The 22,991-nt window shown below is 35.9% G+C and overlaps 1 protein-coding gene across 1 annotated transcript in view; it reads right to left on the reverse strand.

Annotated features, from left to right (window-relative positions):
• LOC141289354 (epiplakin-like) overlaps window positions 1-22,991 on the reverse strand; it is a 165,527-nt gene that overhangs the window by 124,195 nt on the left and 18,341 nt on the right. The window contains exon 4 of the mRNA XM_073821468.1: window positions 22,199-22,391. Coding sequence (XP_073677569.1) covers window positions 22,199-22,391 — 193 coding nt within the window. The remainder of the gene's footprint in view (window positions 1-22,198; window positions 22,392-22,991) is intronic.

A 22,991-nucleotide genomic window follows, 5' to 3' on the forward strand; every position in this document is an offset into this window, starting at 1 on the left:
TGTAGTCGATCAATTCTTTTTCTTACTGACTGTGTTGATTTTGATCCAAAAAAACACTCTGACCTGGATCTTACTATTGGTCACCTCACAAAAGCTTGTAGAATTCAGCAACTTTTACAGACCTGTTTACTCTTTCACATGTAGATCAGTCATCCTGTCTCTCTCTCTGACCCATCAGCCCACTTCACACAGCTCAATGGCATCGCAGGGGACTGTTTGGATGGTCCCCATAGATACGTGTCAGAAAGCAAACTGTCAGCAAACACAAGTTTTACATCTTTTCAATGCACTCCTCTCTGCTCATCCAGTTGCCAGTGTTTGTGACAGTGTCAACGACTGTATCATTTTGAGATTCGTCTTTTTTTACACTGAAGACAACTGAGGGACTCGTACGCAACTATTACAGAGGGTTCAAACTCTCACTGATGCTTCAGAAGAAAATACAATGCATTAAGAGCCGGGGGTGAAAACTTTTTGAATTTGAAAATGAGGGTAAATTTGACTTTATTTTGTCTTTTGGGAAACATGTAAGTACTGTATCTTCTGTAGCTTCTAAAGGGAAGTACCAAATGGAAAAATATGATATTTAGGCAAAATAAGAAAAATGCACACATCTTCCTTTTTTTCAAAACAATTTAGTCCCTCAGTTGTCCCTCACTGTGAAAAAATGGATCTCAAAATCATGCAATCATGGTTAGAAAGGGTTCAAATACACAAAAATGCTGAAAAATCTGTCTTTCTATCGTCTTTAAAATCCTGTAGAGAGCAAAGCAATATAAAAGCACACTTGAGAGACCTTGATTTTAACTTTCTTCTAACGCTCAGAATCAAGGTTTACACGGTTTACTAAGCAGGACCTTGGCCAATCTGATAACTAGCAGGCTGATTATTTGAACCCTATCCTCTATCTCTGAGGGAATTCTTTCTGTTATATGTTTGAAGAAATTTCTCAAGATGTTGTTCCTATAGTGCAACAATGCGTTTCAACAGTTTACTCGTAAAAATAATACAGCTCCAAGTACCGAAAAGATGCATTCTGTGCTCACCGTGTAGCATTTATTTCCCAATAAGTTATTGAGCCATCAGTCAAGACGAATAAACAACAGCCAAACACTCAATTAAACCTCATCAGTCAACTTTCACTGGTTAATTATGTGCTGACAGTTGACAAATGGCAGCACAACGCCTTCTGAGAATGCTGTCAAACTTCTGTTCAATCTTTTACAAAACCCACCGCAAAAATTTCATCTTATTTGTGAGTCAGTGAGTTTTTGTCAAGACAACATTGTGAGGTCTTCTGCTGATTTATATATCTAGCAGGTTTGTCACAAGAAAACAGGCTTGTTACCAACGAATCGCAACAAAGTACATCAAGAATAATGTATTGGTGCATAATTTTTACTTGTCACACAAAGAATGAGCAACATTAAAATACATAAAATACATAAAAGTCATTTAAGTATTCAAATTTTAGAAGTTTTCTAAGACCCTTCTATTATCTAATGAAACACAAAATAATAATTACAAAAATCAGTAAGCTTAATTTATATAAAATTTCAAACTTTCAATTGGGACTTTTAACTTATAAAAAATATTGACATCATTTTTTTTTTTTTGTATCTGAAAAATCTGTTTGTAACTTTAAATAATGTCGCTACTGAACAAAATATTGGGAACACATTTTGGGAGTTATTTCATAATATTTCATTTTTATATGTGTACCACTGTTGAGAACTGTGCTAGCTAACCATTTGCTGATTAGCATCTTTTAGCTAGGTTCCAAAGTATCTAAAATTGTCAATACCAAAACATTTGGCGGAGTTTCGGTAGTGACATAATTTTTTGGGTGTTAGTCAATAAATGTATCACTAACGAAACAGTCACGACAAAACATGTCATTATTGTTTCGATAGTGACAAAAGGGAACACATAATCCTCATATTTTGGAGAAATAAACAATTTTTGTACAGTTATGCAAATGGTCGCTACCAAAGCATTACTGTCACTAATAAAGTATGGTTAATTATCAACTAAGATGTTATGATGGTGTTTGGTTCAAAGCATATTCAAAATAATGAATCCTTAACTTTGAAATCAGTATTATCAACTTTTTGCACGTTAAAAAAATATTGGATTCAAAATACAACAAATCTCAGGAATTACACTTGAAATTTTGTTAAAAATGTAATTGTTATTAATTTACCTCATATTTGTTATTAATAAAATAACGAAAAATATATTTACAATGCAGATACAAGCAAAATATTAACAGGTCAATATAGCCCCTTTAATTAAATTATTATTACTGTGTTTCGGTGGTGACATATTTGGGGAGAGGACAAATATTCCAAAACTTTCTACAAAAAAAAAAAAAAAAAAAACAATATAAGAATTAACTGCACAATTACTAGAAATGTGTACCTTGGATATTATACAATTTGCATACATATTTAATAAAAAAAAAAAATAAATTTCAAGATGTTTCCGACTATACAGTCGTGGCCAAAAGTTTTGAGAATGACACAAATATTAGTTTTCACAAAGTTTGCTGCTAAACTGCTTTTAGATCTTTGTTTCAGTTGTTTCTGTGATGTACTGAAATATAATTACAAGCACTTCATACGTTTCAAAGGCTTTTATCGACAATTACATGACATTTATGCAAAGAGTCAGTATTTGCAGTGTTGGCCCTTCTTTTTCAGGACCTCTGCAATTCGACTGGGCATGCTCTCAATCAACTTCTGGGCCAAATCCTGACTGATAGCAACCCATTCTTTCATAATCACTTCTTGGAGTTTGTCAGAATTAGTGGGTTTTTGTTTGTCCACCCGCCTCTTGAGGATTGACCACAAGTTCTCAATGGGATTAAGATCTGGGGAGTTTCCAGGCCATGGACCCAAAATGTCAACGTTTTGGTCCCCGAGCCACTTAGTTATCACTTTTGCCTTATGGCACGGTGCTCCATCGTGCTGGAAAATGCATTGTTCTTCACCAAACTGTTGTTGGATTGTTGGAAGAAGTTGCTGTTGAAGGGTGTTTCGGTACCATTCTTTATTCATGGCTGTGTTTTTGGGCAAAATTGTGAGTGAGCCCACTCCCTTGGATGAGAAGCAACCCCACACATGAATGGTCTCAGGATGCTTTACTGGTGGCATGACACAGGACTGATGGTAGCGCTCACCTTTTCTCTTCCGGACAAGCCTTTTTCCAGACACCCCAAACAATCAGAAAGAGGCTTCATCTGAGAATGAGACTTTGCCCCAGTCCTCAGCAGTCCATTCGCCATACTTTTTGCAGAAGATCAATCTGTCCCTGAAGTTTTTTTTGGAGAGAAGTGGCTTCTTTGCTGCCCTTCTTGACACCAGGCCATCTTCCAAAAGTCTTGGCCTCACTGTGCGTGCAGATGTGCTCACACCTGCCTGCTGCCATTCCTGAGCAAGCTCTGCACTGGTGGCACTCCGATCCCGCAGCTGAATCCTCTTTAGGAGACGATCCTGGGGCTTGCTGGACTTTCTTGGACGCCCTGAAGCCTTCTTAACAATGCAGTGGAAAGTTTTTTTCAGGATTATGTTAATTTTCATGGCAAAGAAGGACTATGCAATTCATCTGATCACTCTTCATAACATCCTGGAGTATATGCAAATTGCTATTATAAAAACTTAAGCAGCAACTTTTCCAATTTCCAATATTTATGTAATTTTCAAAACTTTTGGCCACGACTGTACAACAAACACAAAGTTCTTTCTGGTTCTCGAATCTGATTGGCTGAAAGAGTGCACTATTCTAATGATATCGGAAACGGCAACCGTATTACAGTTTGTATCACTCTGTTAGCGGTATTTCTCACAGTGAGTGTCATGGCGGATGCTCAAATCCACAATAATTTTATAAATAAAACTGTTTTTGTGTCACAGAATGTAGTTTTAAGAGTTTTTTAGGTGAGAATGTACTTGTTTAGATTTCAAATATGCGATTTGTTAATAAAATAATATTAATAAATAGGCAATGCGGTTTTGACCTAGTTATGTTTCTCTTGTTCACTTTTCTAAAAGATATGTGTCAATAGTGGATTTACGTGCAGTTTTTGAAAATCCTGAACAATAGCCCTCATCCAGTATCTTGCCAACAGGCCTTATGAACACACATGGCATTCGTGGCAATCTGATACAGCACTCCTGGCATAAGACAGGTCTAGCGTGCCACTGATCAAAGCTAAAACCGCTGCTCCATATGTTTGCGCCTCAGACAATACAGTAGTCAGAGTCAAGTCAAGCGGTTTCACAATAGACATTGTTTCAAAGCAGCTTCACAAAAATGTATGATGTTGATGTTTATAATATTTTAATACCTAATTATCCACACATTGCAGTTTAGAGCTAGGTGATAGGATAAACTGATGTTTTATTGAGAGGCTCGGTAAATACCATCTGGCACACTCATGTATTAGCATTAGCTTTTGAATAGACATCATCTTAGTCATCTTCAATGGGTTTGCTTGGATAACATAAACAGGAAAAGTACTATCTACTATACAATGACTGAACATTCCATGACTCAACACAATGAAGTGACTCAGATGTTTCTACAGCTCACAGGTTCCATGGTTCAAGTTTATGTGCCGCATTAGCAGGCGGATGGGGAGTTTGTTTCAGACATCCTTGGTATCCCAGTGACAGAAATTCCACACTAACCGAGCAAATTTTTAACCTACTGACAACCAGTCACAGACAGATAGCACATTCATTCTTCCTTAAGTGTGAGTGATCAGTCATGAGCTGAAATGATCAAAAACAGGGTTTCCTGCCCAGGCTGCAAAAAGTGGGGAAAAGAGCAGGTATGCAGAACAAACAAGCTTAAGTTTCCAAAACACACAGATTAGATCAAGACTTGGCCGTGAGCACCACAGAATTTAAGGGGGACAATGAATATATATACAAAAAAGACACATTAGAAATGTAGACAGAATCATAAAGACACCAAAGGTCAAAGACAGTCCAAAAACATTCAAATCTAAAACATAAGGTGCTGTGCGCAGATGTGGGAAATCCTGGAGAGGTGAAGAAAAGAGCAGTAAACATTCTCCAGTTACCAATACTGGCTACAAAGTGTGTCCATCCCATGTGTGAAAGTGTTGAAGGACATTTGGACAGCCATTTTCTTACTAGAAACCCAAAGAAACGTCCAAGAAACAAATCATGTGTTGGTAAATGTGTGTTAACCCTATAAAGCCTACTATATCATGTAACATGAAAATCGTGTTAAAATGCAAGTATCAAATATGATACATCAGGCTTACGTATATCTCTCAGTCATCACTGTATTGTATTGCATTATGTTTTGCCAACACAGTAAAAACTACAGAGCTTTGATCATAAAACTAGAAAAGCATTTTAAAAGCATTTTTAAATATTACCTTAATAAAACATTACTTAGAGATATACAGTAAGTTAGGCCTTTATGAATTCTGTGATACGGAAAATGTAGACATCCAGTCATAAAAATGGAATTTACTGTACAATGTGGAATTTCACAGAATTTGGGATGAATAAGTCAAAAGTAGGTCAGTACACTTATATCAAAATGCGATATAGACTAATATTATGCTGCAAAAAGACTATGAATCCTGCATGTGTCTCTTTGTGAATGAGTGGCGCAGACACGTAATTTAGTTTACTACACATATACTGAAGCTCGTGTGAACCTTGCAGTGTTTTCAGCCTCTGCTACTTCAATATATGAGGACATGAACACATGATCAATCTCTAGAACTGCTCTTAGAGTCACTTCATGAGCATTTTACCGGCCCTTTTAAGGAAAACTATCATCATATCATATACAAACAGACACTTAAAGGTCTCCACATGCAGCAACCTGTTGAAATAAAAAGTTTGGCTTAATTTAAAGAAACTGTAACAGAAATAGAACATTGATAAATTCAATGATGGTACTACTACTACTATTAAAATTATTATTATTATTAGAAAATTATTTTTAAGGAATATTTAATATATATACCAGAATTTATTTACCAGAAAAACACAGTATTTCTAATATCTAAAATAAACAAATTAATACATCGTAATAAAATCAATTAATTAGACATGTTTTTGATCATTACAATTTAATGAAACCATTAAAATGGAATCCAGAAAATGAATGAAATACACAGAATTTGGTAAAAAAATAAAACTAAATTTGAGAAAAATAATGCATTTCATAGGGCCTTAACTATTTATTTTTTGTTAAACTTTTAATAAATTGCTGTTAAATTGTGTAAGCTTCATGATTTTAATTAATTAGACATGCTATTTGATTAAAATATTTTATTTAACCATTAAAACTGGGCCTAGAAAATTTTAAATGGAAAAAATAGAATACATAAAAATTAAAACTGAAAAAGGGGGAGGGGGGTAAAACAGATTCCATGGTCCCCTAATAGAGTGACAATTGATATCTATTTGCATTTTATGTAATTAGTCTGGCAAAGCTGTTATATTGGTTTTGTTGATTCATTATTGATAAAAGCTATCAGAATGGCTTCTTTATCTTACTTTTTGGCCATATCAGCAACTGCACCATATATCATATTTTTCTCAGTTTGGGCCTCTGAATAAAACTGAGGCATTTTCCTCCTCAAGTGTGACTCCATATTCTCTTATTTCATAATATATTAGCAAGAAAAGTCTGATCTATCAAATTTAATAAATAAATAAATAGCTTTTATAAATTAGATAGATATTCATGGATTCTAACTATTATTTCTCGACCTATTTCTTTCCATCCTCTCTCTCCAAAAAGAACACATTTTCACAGTGTAATAACAATAATATTTCCTTTCTATTCCAGTTCGAACACCATAACTTCCATTACCCAAACTTTCCCTCTTTAAGACGTGCATGCAGGCCTCGGACAGGAAAAACTTTTACAGCACTCCCACATGCTCCATTTTCCACGTTCAGTTACTAGCTGCTCCGATACTCACTGTAATGCTAACGTATGTTGATCATGCAACTTAAATGCTTTTATGGGACTCAAATTGACCCAAAAAGGACATTTCTGTAATTATGCACCGTTTCTTTTTTGTTTTTGTCAATACAATGAAAGTCAGTGGGGCCCAAATCAACACTGAACCCTATCAACATTCTTTTTATAGACATTTTTCAAATTCTTTTTACAGTGTTTCGCAATTTATTTAGGTTTATAATGACATTTTAGGTGAACTACTCCTGTTGCAAAACTAAAGATTCAAGAAACCAAATAGGAAATTTCAATAAAGAACGCATAACATGCTGTTATTCTATGTAAACAGAATGTAATATTATCATTAACATTCAAAGAGGGTGACTCTGTACCCCAGCCAAGGTTTTCTAAATATAAAGAGCTGACTTTCCCAAGATGATCCACGTATTTCACACGGGAATGCTTAATGACATGAATCATTATCACATTACAAAAAGTAATCCCTCAATACTCATAGGCCGTGCCATCCTTAGGAGTTTTCATTTGGGTCATGAGCTTTACTCATGGGTGTATTTATGTGCAAGTGGGTGTGTCTCAGGACATACTTCCAGGAAACCACATGTAACAAATACTGTACGGATACACATCAAATACTTTTAACCGTGTGACTAGCATCAGCTCAAATCCAAATCTGTGTTATGAATAAGTGAACATACACTCGTCTTATGCATACTCACGGATGTCTGTTTGTTCATGACTGTGTAGGCTTTTTAGAGACACTATTTTAGAATGTAAGATCATGTTGCATAAACCTGATCCTGGCTGAGGGAGTTGAACGGATAGAGCTGCTCCATATGTGGACGACCTAAAGGTAGCTCAATTAAAACAAGGAAGTTATGGCCAGTTATGAACACAGACAGACTTTGTCAAAGATATGCCAGTTGCTGTTTACCTTATTTTATGATTATCCAATGTGATCCATTGTAATACATTAAAATCTCACATTATAAACTGACATGATGAGGTTTGGCTATGTTTGTCCTCATTCAAATAAACAGTCTGGAGTTGAAACTACAGTGGCCCCAAAAAGTATTTGGACTCTTACTGATTTTCACTTCATTAGCAATAAAATATAAAATCAACTGACATCTCGCAATCAATGATGCTATCCCTTTTTTCAAATTCGCTTATTTTTGCAAGTTTTTCAATTAATTTTTGGAAAAGAAGTATGGAAGCCCATTTCCGTCATTGAATATTTTTTTAAAAGGTAATTGTGAATTTTTCGTCTCACAATTCTGACTTTTTTTCCTTGCAATTGAGAGTTTAAATCTCACAAATCTGACTTTTTTTTCCCAGAGGTTCGAGATATAAACTCGCAAATGCGAGAAATAAAGTGTAAACTGCAAGATAACTCGCAATTCTGACTTTTTTTCTCAGAATTGTATAATACAAACTCACAATTCTGAATTTTTTTCTCAAGATATAAACTCACAATTCAGCGTTAAAAAGTCAAAATAGCGGAATATAAACTCACAAATGCAAGAAATAAAGTCAGAATCACAAGATAACTCACAATTCTGACTTTACATCTTGCAATTCTGACTTTTATTCACAGAATTGCGGAATACAAATTCGCAATTCTGACTTTTTTTTTTCTCAGAATTAAGATATAAACTCAGAATTGTGGGTTACAAACTCACAATTGCGCGTGATAAAGTCAGAATACTGGGATATAAACTCACAATTGCAAGAAATAAAGTCAGAATCCCAAAATAACTCGCAATTGTGAGTTTATATCTTGCAATTCAGACTTTTTTTCTCACATCTGATATAAACTCATAATTGCAAGTTAAAAAGATAACTCGCAATTCTGACTGTTTTTTTTCGCAATTGCGAGTTTACATCTTGCAATTGACTTTTTTCTCGCAATTCTGATTTTTTTCTTACAATTGCAAGAAAAAAAAGTCAGAATTGTGAGTTATCTTGCAATTCTGACTTATTTTCTCAGAACTGTGTAATACAAACTCGCAATTATGACTTTTTTTCTCAGAATTAAGATATAAACTCACAATTTTAAAGTCAGAATACAGGGATATAAACTTGCAATTGCAAGAAAAGGGTCAGAATTGTGAGTTATCTTGCAATTCTAACTTATTTTCTCAGAAGTGAGAGATAGAAACTTGCAATTTTGACTTTTTCTCAGAACTGTGTAATACAAACTCGCAATTCTGACATTTTTCTCAGAATTAAGATATAAACTTACAATTGGGAGTATTAAAGTCAGAATAGCGGATATAAATTCGCAATTGCAAGAAAAAGTCAGAATCGCAATCACTCGCAATTCTGACTATTTTTCTCACAATTGCGAGTTTAAATCTTGCAATTCTAACTTTTTTCTCCAAATTCAGATTTTTTTTTTTCAAAATTGCAAGATGTAAGCTCACAATTGCGAGTAAAGGGTCAGAATTATGAGTTATCTTGCAATTCTAACTTATTTTCTCAGAACTGTGTAATACAAACTCGCAATTCTGACTTTTTCTCAGAATTAAGATATAAACATAATTGCAAGTTTTAAAGTCAGAATAGCAGGATTTAAATTTGCAATTGTGAGATATAAAGTCAGTTATCTTGCAATTCTAACTTATTTTCTCAGAAGTGAGAGATATAACTTCTCACGGTTCTCAACCAATCAGATTTGAGAACCAGAACGAACTGTTGTATAAATATATAAATCTATCCAACCCTAAACTTTTGAACAGTAGTGTATCTATTGTTTTATCATTTTAAACCTTTAAACTCCCAAACTGAAATGATTTGCTTAAAAATGCCACTTGGTTTGATATTGTCCAAATATTTTTTTGCACCACTGCATTTAATTACATTAAAATATACAAAGCAAGTATTTGGGTTAATAAGTCACTTCCTTTTTCCTTACTTCACTAATGTACTTCAGGAATTCCAAAAAGGCTTTAGAGGGGGCCTTGCCATGGTGATATCAGGTTAATCACCCAAGTGTCAAAGGTTAAATCATTCAGTGTGAGCGTGCATACCAACTCAAGATGTGGCCAACCTAAGGTTTAACAGCGCTTTGCATCTTTAAAAGCTACTCCTCCCTGAACACAGGGTCAACCCGGGTCAACAGCAGCCGTAAGACAGTCATCTATGGGACTATGTGTTTGGTTAAGGTTAGAGGATGCACTCCGCTGATCAAACACAGGCTCTCTTACCTGGTTACCATACAACCTCACAATCACACAGCTCAAAAAGCCATTCCCTAGGGTCAAAGGTCAGTTTGTAGTTCGGAGACAGATGTGGTAAAAGGAAGGTGTGGACTGAATGTGATGTCATACCAGCCACGAAACCCGATCCTGCATCTGAAGACAGCTGTGAATGTTTCATTTAAAAGAAATCCAAACATAGGACAGGTTTCAGTCTGGTTATAATTAGTTCATCCGTCTTATTTAGGAGACATATGTGACGAGTATCATGTTCAGATGTTAAAAACAGAAATGATACCAAAATATCCGCCGCGCTGCATTTCTATCCATCAGTACTGAAGTGGTTCCACATTGGAACAGGAACACACACTCGAAGATCAATAATCTGGCACATTTAAAATAATCCTAAAATGGAGAAAGTATTAATGCTACAGATTCAGCTTGGGATATTTCGATAAATAGTCCACTCTGATTCAATCTGTGTAGTTCTTAGTCTTCTCTAAATCTACTTCTTATCAGCAGGTGTCGCAAAAATCAAAGGCACAAAAGGGAAAACTGGTCAGTCTCAGTGGGTCATGGAATTTGTCACCATGTGACACACTTCAAAAGAGAGGAGGTCCACAAGAAGACACAAACCATTTTACACCTAGATCATAAAGAGTGTTTAAATAGGTTTGGCATTATTAGATAGGCCTTGTGCAATCCATTTAACATTCAGGATTCAAAGAAAGGGTGCAACCTGACCTCATGACAGTCAATGCAAAACTGTGTAAATTGTACTAACACAACCAATTTTTGTATTAACCTATAATTTGCTAGTATAAACACACTTTCACATAAAATGTTCAGGGCAATAAGTTCCTTTTGTCCAAAATCCTCTAGAGGATTCATTCAGACTTCATATTCCCTCATCTTTAGACTTATGCTGGCTGTCTGGGTCCAGTTCTACTCCACAATAATAAACTGGGGCGATATTTATAGATCTATCCTCAGGACCTAGTCCTGCAGGCATGGGGCAGAAGTTGGATTATGGGAGAGGATGGTTACATACTTAAGAACATGAGCCATGCAAGACATTCAATCTGTTTTGTCACACTATGTATTGTAAAAATGCCTTCACAAAAAAAAAACAAAAAAAAAAAAACATGAATTTAGGAGTAAAATTGTAAAATATGATTACAATTTAAAATAACTGTTTTACATTTTAATATTTAAAAATGTAATTTGTGACCCTGGAGCAGAAAACCAGTCATAAGGCTGAATAAATAATCTTTCTATTGACGTGTGTGTTAGGATAGGACCATATCTGTCCGAGATACAACTATTTGAAAATCTAGAATCTTAGTGCACAAAAAATCTAAATATTGAGAAAATTGCCTTTAAAGTTGTCCGAATGAAGCTTCTAGCAGTGCATATTACTAATCAATAATTAAGTTTTAAAATATTTATGGCAGGAAATTTACAAAATATATTCATGGAACATGATCTTTACCTAATATCCTACTTAATATAATACTTAATATCGATCATTTTGACCCATACAATGTATTTTTGACTATTGCTACAAATATACTCATGCTACTTGGTTTTGTGGTCCAGGGTCACATTTATTTCTGTGATAATGCTAAATTTTTATTGTTATTAGTTCCACATGACCCCAAATAAAAATCTTAGATTTATGAATTCATTTATTAAACAATTATAAATGTTTTCCTGTCACTTTGGGGTCAATTTAATGCACCCTTGCTTAATAAAAGTACTAATTTCTTTCAACTAAATTAAAAAAAAAAAATCTTTATGGCTCTAAGCTTTCAAATACTTTAAATACTATTGCTTTTCAGAGTCTTGTATGTAAATAAAGGTGAATACTCTAAGATAAATATTATGAAACTACAACATATTAGTCATCATATCTGGACAAATGAGGTGATGCATTTTCCAAGAGTAATGATTAACACTTGTCTCATAAGGCATGTTGTTTATAGACAGTCCCTTACTACATGATTGAAAACCATGACACACCGGGTGGGTCGAAGACGTCTGAATTAAATCTGAAGTAAATAGACCCGTCAGCATGTGTTTTCACAGAAACAGCTGTAGAACTCAAGCCAATCCAAAGTTTCAGAGCTACTAGTGCCTCTAGGTTTAGTCTTTTGCAACTCTGCAATCAGACGCATCTGTGCCAATCAATATGGAACTACTTAAACCCGACGCCAATCCCGGAGCAACATCCCCCTCTTCTCCAGACGTGAATGTACCCACACAATCACAGTCGCACATATGGTGCATTCACACACGGACGGTGACAGCCGCGGCTCGAGTACCTTTATACTTCTCCCTGACGCTCTCGTAGGCTTGCACAAACTCCTGCTCGTCTACTTGAGCAGTCACGCTGGCTGGATCGTACATGGACATGGCCCTGGAGTGAGGTCAGGTCAATCTCTCGTCTGTTTTCCCTTCTTCAGTCCCTCTTCGGACGTGCCTTCCTGACGACTGGTCTGTCAGAACAGACTGGTGTGTTTGTACAGTCTCACTCTCTCCAGTCTGTGTGTGTGTGTGTGTGTGTGTGTGTGAGTAAGTGTGTGTGTATGAGTAAGTGTGTGAGTGAGTATTCCCCCACAGTTCTGGCTCTCGTTCCAGACCACCAGTACCACTCCCCTCCTCAAGCTTGAGAAATACCAACACACACACAGCACGGTCCCACCTCTTAAAGGCATACATGCAACACACATACATGGACACACATGAGCAACAGGCTGCTTTCTAAGGACATCAGATCTAGTACAATGAAGCATTATGAAGCTGGCCAAAAATATAGGTCAGCATGAATGGAAAAACAGTAATGAAGTATGTAGTGTGGACTAATGTTGGCTAAATCTCAGCAGGGCTTTGACACTCTCACATGCATTCAGACTCAATAACAACAATGTGTGAACAAACATACACAAGTCCTGGCATCTACATGAGAATGACATTATGCTTAAAGGGGCAGTCCACTCAGAAATTATTCAACTCAACTCAACCTCAAGGTGACATACTTTCTTCTGTGGAACATAAAGAACCACATTTAAACATGCAAAATACTTCAAATAATGTGGCTTGTTGAGGACAGGTGTGCCATGACACTTGTAAATCTTGCAAGGTGATAAAACAGTTGGGAAAAAGCTCTTTATACATTGGACCAGTAAGAAATCACTAAAAACACTATATAACCACTATAACAACAATCTTAGAAACCATTTGGCAAAAACCCAGAACGCACTTGAAACCACTTAGCAATCTTTAAAACACCCTTACAAACCAACTACTGGTCACCCAGCATACCCTAAAGTCTAGCAAGTAGTGTTGTTACAATACCAACATTTTAGTACATACATTAAAACAGCATGCAGTCTTCAAATATTTAAAAGTAAACATTGTTTACAAAGATGAAAAGATAAAACAAAGACAAAAGAAATGCATGATATTGGATGGAACAAATGGCAGGCCTATTAGCTTAAATTTACACTCCAAGACTGAATGCACATTTATTTTGACAGTGTCAGATTTGTCTGTCTTGTCCGTTGCTATCATTATCACTACTATATGTCAATCATCACAGTTTCCAGAAACTTTGCAGTGTCTACCAAGCAGCGAAAAAGTAAAACTTTTATTCAAATTGCGAATGTTATATACCTCAAGTGAGCAAAAAGTGTTCTCTGTAAAATCATCAAAGCTGAAAAATCGAGGTATAATCAAAAAAGCTATAGTAATCTATACTGCACAAAGGATCACTTACATCATGTCTATACCTTGTTTGTTATAATAAAAGGATATATAAGTGTAAAACCATGCTGAACAAAAAAAATATATATATGGCGTTATGATTGGCATGATTGGCCTAAAGTGTAAAAAAAATGCTTAAAGGGTACATTGGATGCCAATTTTTCAAGTTGGTATCATTCTTAAGGGTCTTTATGAAATGTCTGCAAAATACTTTAGTTAAAATTCCTTGATGGTCATTGTTTGTCCCGAACAGTTAAACTGCCTGCTGTTATTTAGAAAAAATCTTCAAGTCCCATAAGTTATTTGATTTTTTAGCACACTAAGGCAAACACTTTATATATAGGAACACTGTGCTCTCCTCTAACTTATGAATGGGAGAAAGTGCAACGCCAAATATGGCGCATAAGCCCCGCCTTCTAAATGAAAGAGCCAATCGTTGATTATTAAAGTCATTTGTATTACAGAAGGTTCAAATGCTCACTGATGCTTCAGAAGGAGAAACGATGCATTAAAAGTCAGGGGTGTAAACTTTTGAACAGAACGAAGATGTGTAAATTTTTCTTATTTTGCCTAAATATATTTTTAAATTAGTACTGCCCTTCAAAAGCTATAGAAGAACTTACATGTTTCCCAGAAGACAAAACAAGTTAAATTTACCCTGATTTTCAAATTCAAGTTGAAATTTGCATCCGATGTCCCCTTTAAATTCTTCAAAGAGCACTCAGACAAATACATACAAGACATTTTGAAAACTTCCGCCTATCAGCAGGTTCTCTGTAAGACCAGTCTTGGTAACAACAGAGGCATTGTTACATTTCTTTAAAAATTTAGTAACAACTTGGTACCAAATAACTAGTACTTTTGACAACACTTACTTGCCATAGAAAACACTTGGCAGCAATCCAGATTACCCTAGAAATTACTTGGCAATGCCTTAGTAACCACCTAAACACCCTTGAAACCACCAAGGAACCACCCAGAACACCATATAAACCACCAGCAATGTCCTACCAACCACCCAGAACATTCTATCATCATTGCAGTAATGTAAAAAAAAAAAAAAAAGTTTTATATGTGTGACTATATATTTGTTGCTATAGCCTCTTTTATGCCAAAAACATTAGGATTTTAAGCAAAGATCATGTTCAATGGACATATTTTGCAAATTTCCTACTATAAATATATCATAGCTTAATTTTTGATTAGTAATATGCACTGCTAAGAACTTGGACAACTTTAAAAGTGATTTTCTCAATATTTTGACTTTTTTTGCACCCTCAGATTCCAGATTTTCAAATAGTTGTATCTCGGCCAAATATTGTCCTAACAAACTATACATGAATGAATGTAAAGCTTTCAAAGATGTTTAAATCTCAATTTTAAAAAAGTGACCCTTATGACTGGTTTTGTGATTCAGGGTGCTAGATAAAATTGTTAAACAGACTAGATTTTGGCAGCAGTGTGACAAAGTAATAACACTTAATACAGAAGCTGCCAATAACAGTACAATATACATAAACTTCCTGATAGGAAACCACTAACAGAATGGAGACCAAGCCACTTATGTGTGTGTGTTTTTGAAAGAGTGACAGTGATTAAATAAGCAGAGAGAGATCGAGTGGGAAGGGGAGAGAAAATAAAGCCCTTTTCTATGAAGTATGTCCTGCAGCCTATCTCAGGAGGAAATGGAAAAGCTTCCTGAGATGAGGACGGGGTTAGAGGAAGTGAACTTTTATCACTTTAAAAAGCAATTAGCTTTTAAAGAATGAAGTGGGTGCGAGGCGCAATTCTGCTGCTCCTTGGCCCCTCTCTAAAAACTAAGTCAAGCTGGTAGCAGCTATGTTTGATGCTTCACAGCCATCTTATAAAAAAAAAAAACCCCAACGGTCTCAAGGGGGTAAACCCCACCCCTTACCATAAGAAATCCCCTACACCAGATGTGCCCACATTACGAGCATTCCCGAGACGGCCACAATCCATCAACCAGTCAACTCTTTTCCAATACCCTGGATAACGATTGTCAGTATTTGACATTTTTAATGTCACAGAGAAACTCTTTCTCAAACTACTGCAAATATTTAGGCTTCAGAAGGCATAAAATGTCAAAATAAATACCGCTGACTATGCACACGCTTATATAAGAGAAGGGAGTATATTTCTGGAAAAATACATCAATCCCAATTTAAATCTCCCTTGCTTGTTTGGAGATGCCATGTAAACTTGAAAATGAAATAATTTAATCATGCCTGATATATGCACTCTGGACACCTTTGCCAAATGTGAAATGAAAACAGAAAGTGCACAGTTAATCTGTCAAAATATAAGAGAACTGCATATGCTCTAAAATATGTCAAATGGATTATGCACAAATCATATTTAAACAGCTAGTTCATCAAAACTAGAATTTTACATGTGCTGAAGAAAACACCCATACTGCAAAACTCACTGCTGCAATCCAAGTGCATTGTGGGTTTGGCAGGTTGTTCCTATGTGGTTAAAAAAATGTATTAAATTGTTTTTAGCGTCTTGCTGTGGTATTTTAGGTTGTTGCTGAGTGGAAAGAGTTAAAAGAACCAACATGTGTCTATCTTCATCATGAAAACCAAAGTATAGCAGTATTTCAAAGCATTTACACTGACTGTTAGCTTTTCATCTCTGTTTCATAATCAGATAATCAATAATGGCTTGACACTAATGTCTAAGGTTTCTACATTACAGCAGCAGGACAGATGTCTTATTGGCCTAAGGAGCTTTTAATCTTGGTCTACGTGATCAGCATCACTCAAACTCTACACTATAGAGAAAAAACAATGTTTGCTGTAAACCCTGTATGAGAAGTGTTCAATCTAAAACACATTTCTCAGGTATTTTTGTTTGAACTACTGACACCATGTGGTGGCAGCAGGACTAACATTTGGGGAATATACAATCTTGAAAATATTAGCCATTAGAACAAATGAACTGCCACCTTATTATGTACTGTCATTGTCTAACATGAGAAAAAAAGCTATATTTTACTTGTATCAATGTACTTACCCTGAATAGCACATAAGACAAAATCAATATATTGATCAAAATCGAAACTTCCATCAACTTCCACTGATTTCGGTCAGATCTGTTTCTGAGCTATGGCAGAATCAAAGTATGTGAAATGTAACAATAACTTTGAAAAATAGTAAGTCAAACAGATGCTTAACTATCTGAACTATCAGTAAATAATTCACTGGATTTTTTGAGGTCTTGAGGTATGTGGAATCAACTTCTGCATGCTATTTATAGTTAATCATAAATAATTGATTCATCCTGGTGTGCTCTCTAAAGGTTACAGACTTTCCCAAGAATTTTCTGGAACCAACCATCTTAAAGTTTTCAGGACCACACTAAACAAAAACTGCACAAGCGGATATATGACAACATATGGATAGCAGGCTGTCACGCTGTAAAATATCTGTATGTGTTGATTAAATTGTTAATTAGACACAAATGCCAAATGCAATCCTCTGGAGATCTTCTACATGCCAGTAGTTCTTGTGAGGAGTAACTGATAATCAGTTTGTGCTGTGCAGTGATGGCACGGAGGAAAGATTGGATTTGTTAAAGTTCAAATGCTGAATTCCTTCCCTCAGCACCTCATAAGCATTACTAAAACAGGGGAGAAAACAGGTTTGAATGCATTTTTAAGCATGACTGTATTTCTAAAAAGCTGTATACAAAATGTATGAATGTATTTTCTTTTATATAAAGCAGGGTCTTGGGTTAAAAATATCCTATGTCTGGAAACTATAACTCACTATCACCCTGTGAGACACCCATAAAAGTCAGCCCTCTCACCTTTCTCTGATGTCTACACAAGTAAAATTCCAGACATTTTAGAGCATTCTGCTGTGCTCACACTAGCCTGAGGCACCAGGGCATAAAACATGGCCCCTGCAACACAACAGCAAGCTAGAAATTCTATGCATTTGACTTTTAACCATTATACAGCTGAGTTCAAAAGTATATGTACACCTTGCAGAATTTGTAAAATGTTAATTATTTTACCAAAATATGAAGGATCATACAAAATGCATGTTATTTTTTTTATTTAGTGCTGACCTGAATGAGATATTTCACATAAGAGACATTTGCATGTAGTCTACAAGAAGAAATAATAGTTGAGTTTATAGAAATGACCCTGTTTAAAAGTTTACATAATCCATAGCTGTTTTTTGTTGTTGTTGTTGTTTAGCGATAGTTGTTTACAAGTCACTTGTTTGTCCTGAACAGTTAAACTGCCTGCTGTTCTTCATAAAAATCCTTCAGATCCCACAAATTGTTTGGTTTTTCAGCATTTTTGATTACTTGAACCCTTTCAGACAGTGACTGTATGATTTTGAGATTAATCTTTTCACACTGAGGACAACTGAGGGACTCATGTGCAACTATTACAGAAGGTTCAAATACTCAGTGATGCTTCAGAAGAAAACACTATGCATTAAGAGCCGGGGGGTGTAAACTTTTGAATGGAATGAAGATGTGAAAACTTTTTGAATTTGAAGATCAGGGTAAATTTAAATTATTTTGTCTTCTGGGAGGCAGTACTAAATGAAAAAGTATAATATTTAGGCAAAATCTGAAAAATGTACACATCTTCATTCCATTGAAAAGTTTACACCCCCCGGCTCTTAATGCATCGTTTTTCCTTCTGCACCATCAGTGAGCATTTGAACCTTCTGTAATAGTTGCACATGAGTCCCTCAGTTGTCTCAAAATCATACATTGATTGTTCGAAAGGGTTCAAATACACAAAAATGCTATAAAAAAAAAAAAAGAATTTTTGTGATCTGAAGGATTTTTTATTTATTTATTTAGCTGGCAGTTTTAAAGGAGTAGTTCACTTTCAGAACAACAATTTACAGATAATTTACTCACCCCCCTTTCATCCAAGATATTTATGTCTTTTTTTTCTTCAGTAGTCAAGAAATTATATTTTTTTTAGATAAACATATCTGGAAATTTCTCCATATAATGGACTTAAATGGTGCCCCGATTTTTGAATCTTGAAAATGCCGTTTAAATGCCGTTTAAATGCAGCTTCAAATGGCTGCAAACAATCCCAGCCGACGAAGAAGGGTGTTGTCTACCGAAACGTTCGGCCATTTTCTACAATTTCTAAAAATACAAGCCCTAGTGCTAGACGAGTTTCAGTGCTTAAAAGGTATATAAAAATATATTTTTCTAAGAAAATGACCGAACGTTTCGGTAGACAAGACCCTTCTTCGTCGGCTGGGATCGTTTACAGCCATTTGAAGCTGCATTTAAACTGCATTTAAACTGCATTTTGAAGATTCAAAAATCAGGGCACCATTTAAGTCCATCATATGGAGAAATTTCCAGAAATGTTTATCTCAAAAAACATAATTTCTTGACGACTGAAGAAAAAGACATAAACATCTTGGATGACAAGGGGGTGAGTAAATTATCTGTAAATTGTTGTTCTGAAAGTGAACTACTCCTTTAACTGTTCAGGACAAACAAGGGACTCATGAACAACTATCACTTCAAAAAAGGATGTGAGGCCTCACGTGATGTGAGGCCAAGTATGTGACCCATAGTGACCCATACTTGAAATTTGTGCTCTGCATTTAACCCATCCAAGTGCACACACACAGTAGTGAACACACACACACATACACACACACACACACCGTGAACACACACCCGGAGCAGTGGGCAGCCATATTGCTATTGCTGCGGCGCCCGGGGAGCAGTTGGGGGTTCGGTGCCTTGCTCAAGGGACTCACCTCAGTAGTGGTATTGAGGGTGGAGAGAGTGCTGGTAATTCACTTCCCCCACCTACAATCCCTGCCGGACCTGAGACTCGAACCTGCAACCTTTGGGTTACAAGTCCAACTCTAACCATTAGGCCATGGCTGCCCCCCAAAAAAAAGGAAAAAAAAAAAAGAAAAAGGCACATTTGTGGATCATTCAGGTAACACCACAGTATTTATCAAGCGTATGTAAACTTTTGAAACGGGTCATTTTTATAAATTCAACTATCATTTTCTCTTGTGAACTTTATGTAAACATCTTTTATGTGAAATATCCTTTTCAGGTCAGTACTAAATAAGAAAAAACTTGCATTTTGTATGATCCCTCTTATTTTGGTAAAATAATTAACATTTTGCAGATTCTGCAAGGTGTATGTAAACTTTTGACCTCAACCGTAAATGTACTATTTTAATGCAAGACCTTTTAGTTAAGCGTACTTAGTCCCTGAAAAATAATTGTGCATCATGACAATAATTTTGAAAAATGAATAATTGAGATGCAATTTTAATATACAATATCAAGGGACATATTTTTGTCATAATTGAGCAGCCCCACAATGAATTTAAATGAAGCATTCAGCAAAGTGAGCAAGCAGAGTTGCTGACTAACTCATTTTCACAGTGCCAATTTACTGCCACAGGATGGCAGCCAAGTGCAGTACAAACCTGAATTATCAAAACATCCTGTGGCAATCCAGTTTGTGGACAAATGTATTTATTACCAGAACCATGGTCAACTCCGCAAATGAAAGCAAAAAATGCATGCTGTAAAGTTTCCTGAAACAGCCTCAAAAGACTATACAAAACAATGGATGTGGCTCATCCAGAATATACACCAGCATCCTGCTTTCCACTGTGAGATAAAGATGTCAGTTTACCAGAGGAAACTCTGCCCCAATACAAAAAATGTATGGCACAGAGAAACATAATAATCTGCTTAATAGTGGCAGAATCATCCCTATGCGTGCATAATGCAGATCTGTGAAACTTTATGAGATAAGAGCACTGCAGTCCTCTGACCACACCCTTGCCTAATATTGTATGAGTGTGTATGGTCTGTTATGCACTCACACACACACACACACACACACACACACACACACACACACACACACAACTGCTGCGTCAGTCCTATTGCAGCATGGCAGGGTCACACAGGGAACAGGCTTACTGCAGGTTACTAGATATAAATATCCACACAAGCATCTTTTTAATTAAATAACAAAAAAGCAGTCTGTCTCTGTAATATGTTTTTTAATGTGCTTTTCTGCAATAAATGTTCTACCTAGATTTAAAACCGGCAAGTACAGAACATCCAAAACACCAGGGTTTTTTATTTCCCTTTCTAAGCCAAAAGACAATAATATCCTAAAACAGTCCGGTACTTTCTTGTCACACTGACAAAAAAAGCTATATTAAGCAAACACAAAAAAAGCAAGTCTGTTTTATACAAACTTCAACAGCACATCAGACACCTGTCAAACAAGTAATACTCCTTCTGCATAGTGGACTCCAGGCTTGTGTGTATGATCTAAAACATTATTTGTCTATGCTAACACATTTAAGCTCACAGGCAAATACAGTTAGAGAAGCCTCTACTTTTATCCATCTGTAAAAATTTTTGAGTGACTATAGATGTTTTAAAAGCAACTGTCAGACATACAAACTTAAGAAGTCTTCCTGGATAATGTCATGTGACAATGTTATTACGTTGCCCTTTCTGTGCGCTTAAGGAACTTGCTGTGAAAGAGCAACTTTCTCCATTGACTGCAATTCAAAAACTTGCCATCAAAAGGTGTGGTCACATTTATTGTGTTTAGCAAATTTTAAAGGGCAAAATACAGTCATTTCAATAGGAATTCACAATACTGGGAATTTTCCTATGTGAATTTTGCAATGGTCAAATCAAACTGTTTTCCAACAGAAAGTTACTTGGTTTGACTTTGCTGTGAGCTGAGCTTCATACATCGCTACCATATTGACAATAGACAATGGACTTCTTTGCCCACAAAATTTGACTAAAATTACTCTAATAATACTGTACCTAAATAAATATTTTAGAAAAAGCACATAAATATTTAATTATGCTACAGCAGATTAAATTATAGTTGCGAGTGACTACTTTTTTAACATCTAAAAAAAAAAACTCACATTTTCCCTTAACGTTTATTGGCTTAAATGATCAAAAACAAGTACATTCTTAAAAAACATGTTCTAAAAGGGGTCTTTCGCAGCCATGCCACAGAAGAATCTTTTTGTGTTCCTAAAGGACCTTTCAATGAACAGTTCTTAAAAAGAACTGTTTTATTTTAGTGTGAAGAACATTTTAAAAATCTATAGAACCTTTTAACATTAAAAAAAGGTTCAATGGAGCCACATATACCAATAATGAACCTTCATTTTAGTCGTGTAAGCACAGCAATATTACTTTATGATTCCTCTAACCTGCAATGCGAATGACTGCTCTCTCTGCAGGGTCCAGGACATCTCCGGAGGCAGATTTGGAGCGTTTGACACGCTGGTGTTTGGCAAGGTTCCATGGTAAGGTGTCTCCAGGAAAAGGTGAAGAGCTCAGGTCACTAGCGCTCTCCTCCGATGCAGACCGCTCAAGTACTCGCCGGCGACCCCCTGACATGACCTAGGAATGGTGACACGGAAAATGTGAGAGATGATAAAACATTACTACACAATGCTGAGCATTTCCGCTCAGGAAGATGTGGAGATTTCAGTTCCACTAGGTCAGCGGTTCCCAACCGGGGGGTCGCGACTGACTAGGGGGCCTCAGTGATCCTCCAGGGGAGGATATCTTAAAATTAATTTAATATTCTCCTATAATTGTTTAATTTCATTATTAAAGGGGCTAAATGCAATTTTCTGAAATTTAAACTCGCGACTGACACCTGTGGCCAAAAAACGGAACTGCTCTTCCTTTCTGCTCGCTCTCGCAGCGCACGCTCGTACGTGCACACTTCACAAGTCAACATTATGTTTACAGAGGTAAGAACAGTCAAATACATATATTGTTTGAGAAACTAAGTTTGTTTGCAATATATATGACACAAAATGCACAGTAGTGCTTCGGAGTTATATAGTAATAGTGTTTGTATATTTCAGTGTTTGTTTAGAATAGTGTGAGTGTTTTATAAATCGTAACATAAAATGAAGATAACGTGTCACAAAATGACAGATCTGAGCTCCCTGCAAGGCTCAAATGCGAAGCCGACGTTCACTCTAGTCC

This window comes from Garra rufa, chromosome 17 (assembly GCF_049309525.1).
Source record: "Garra rufa chromosome 17, GarRuf1.0, whole genome shotgun sequence".
Classification (NCBI taxonomy): domain Eukaryota; kingdom Metazoa; phylum Chordata; class Actinopteri; order Cypriniformes; family Cyprinidae; genus Garra; species Garra rufa.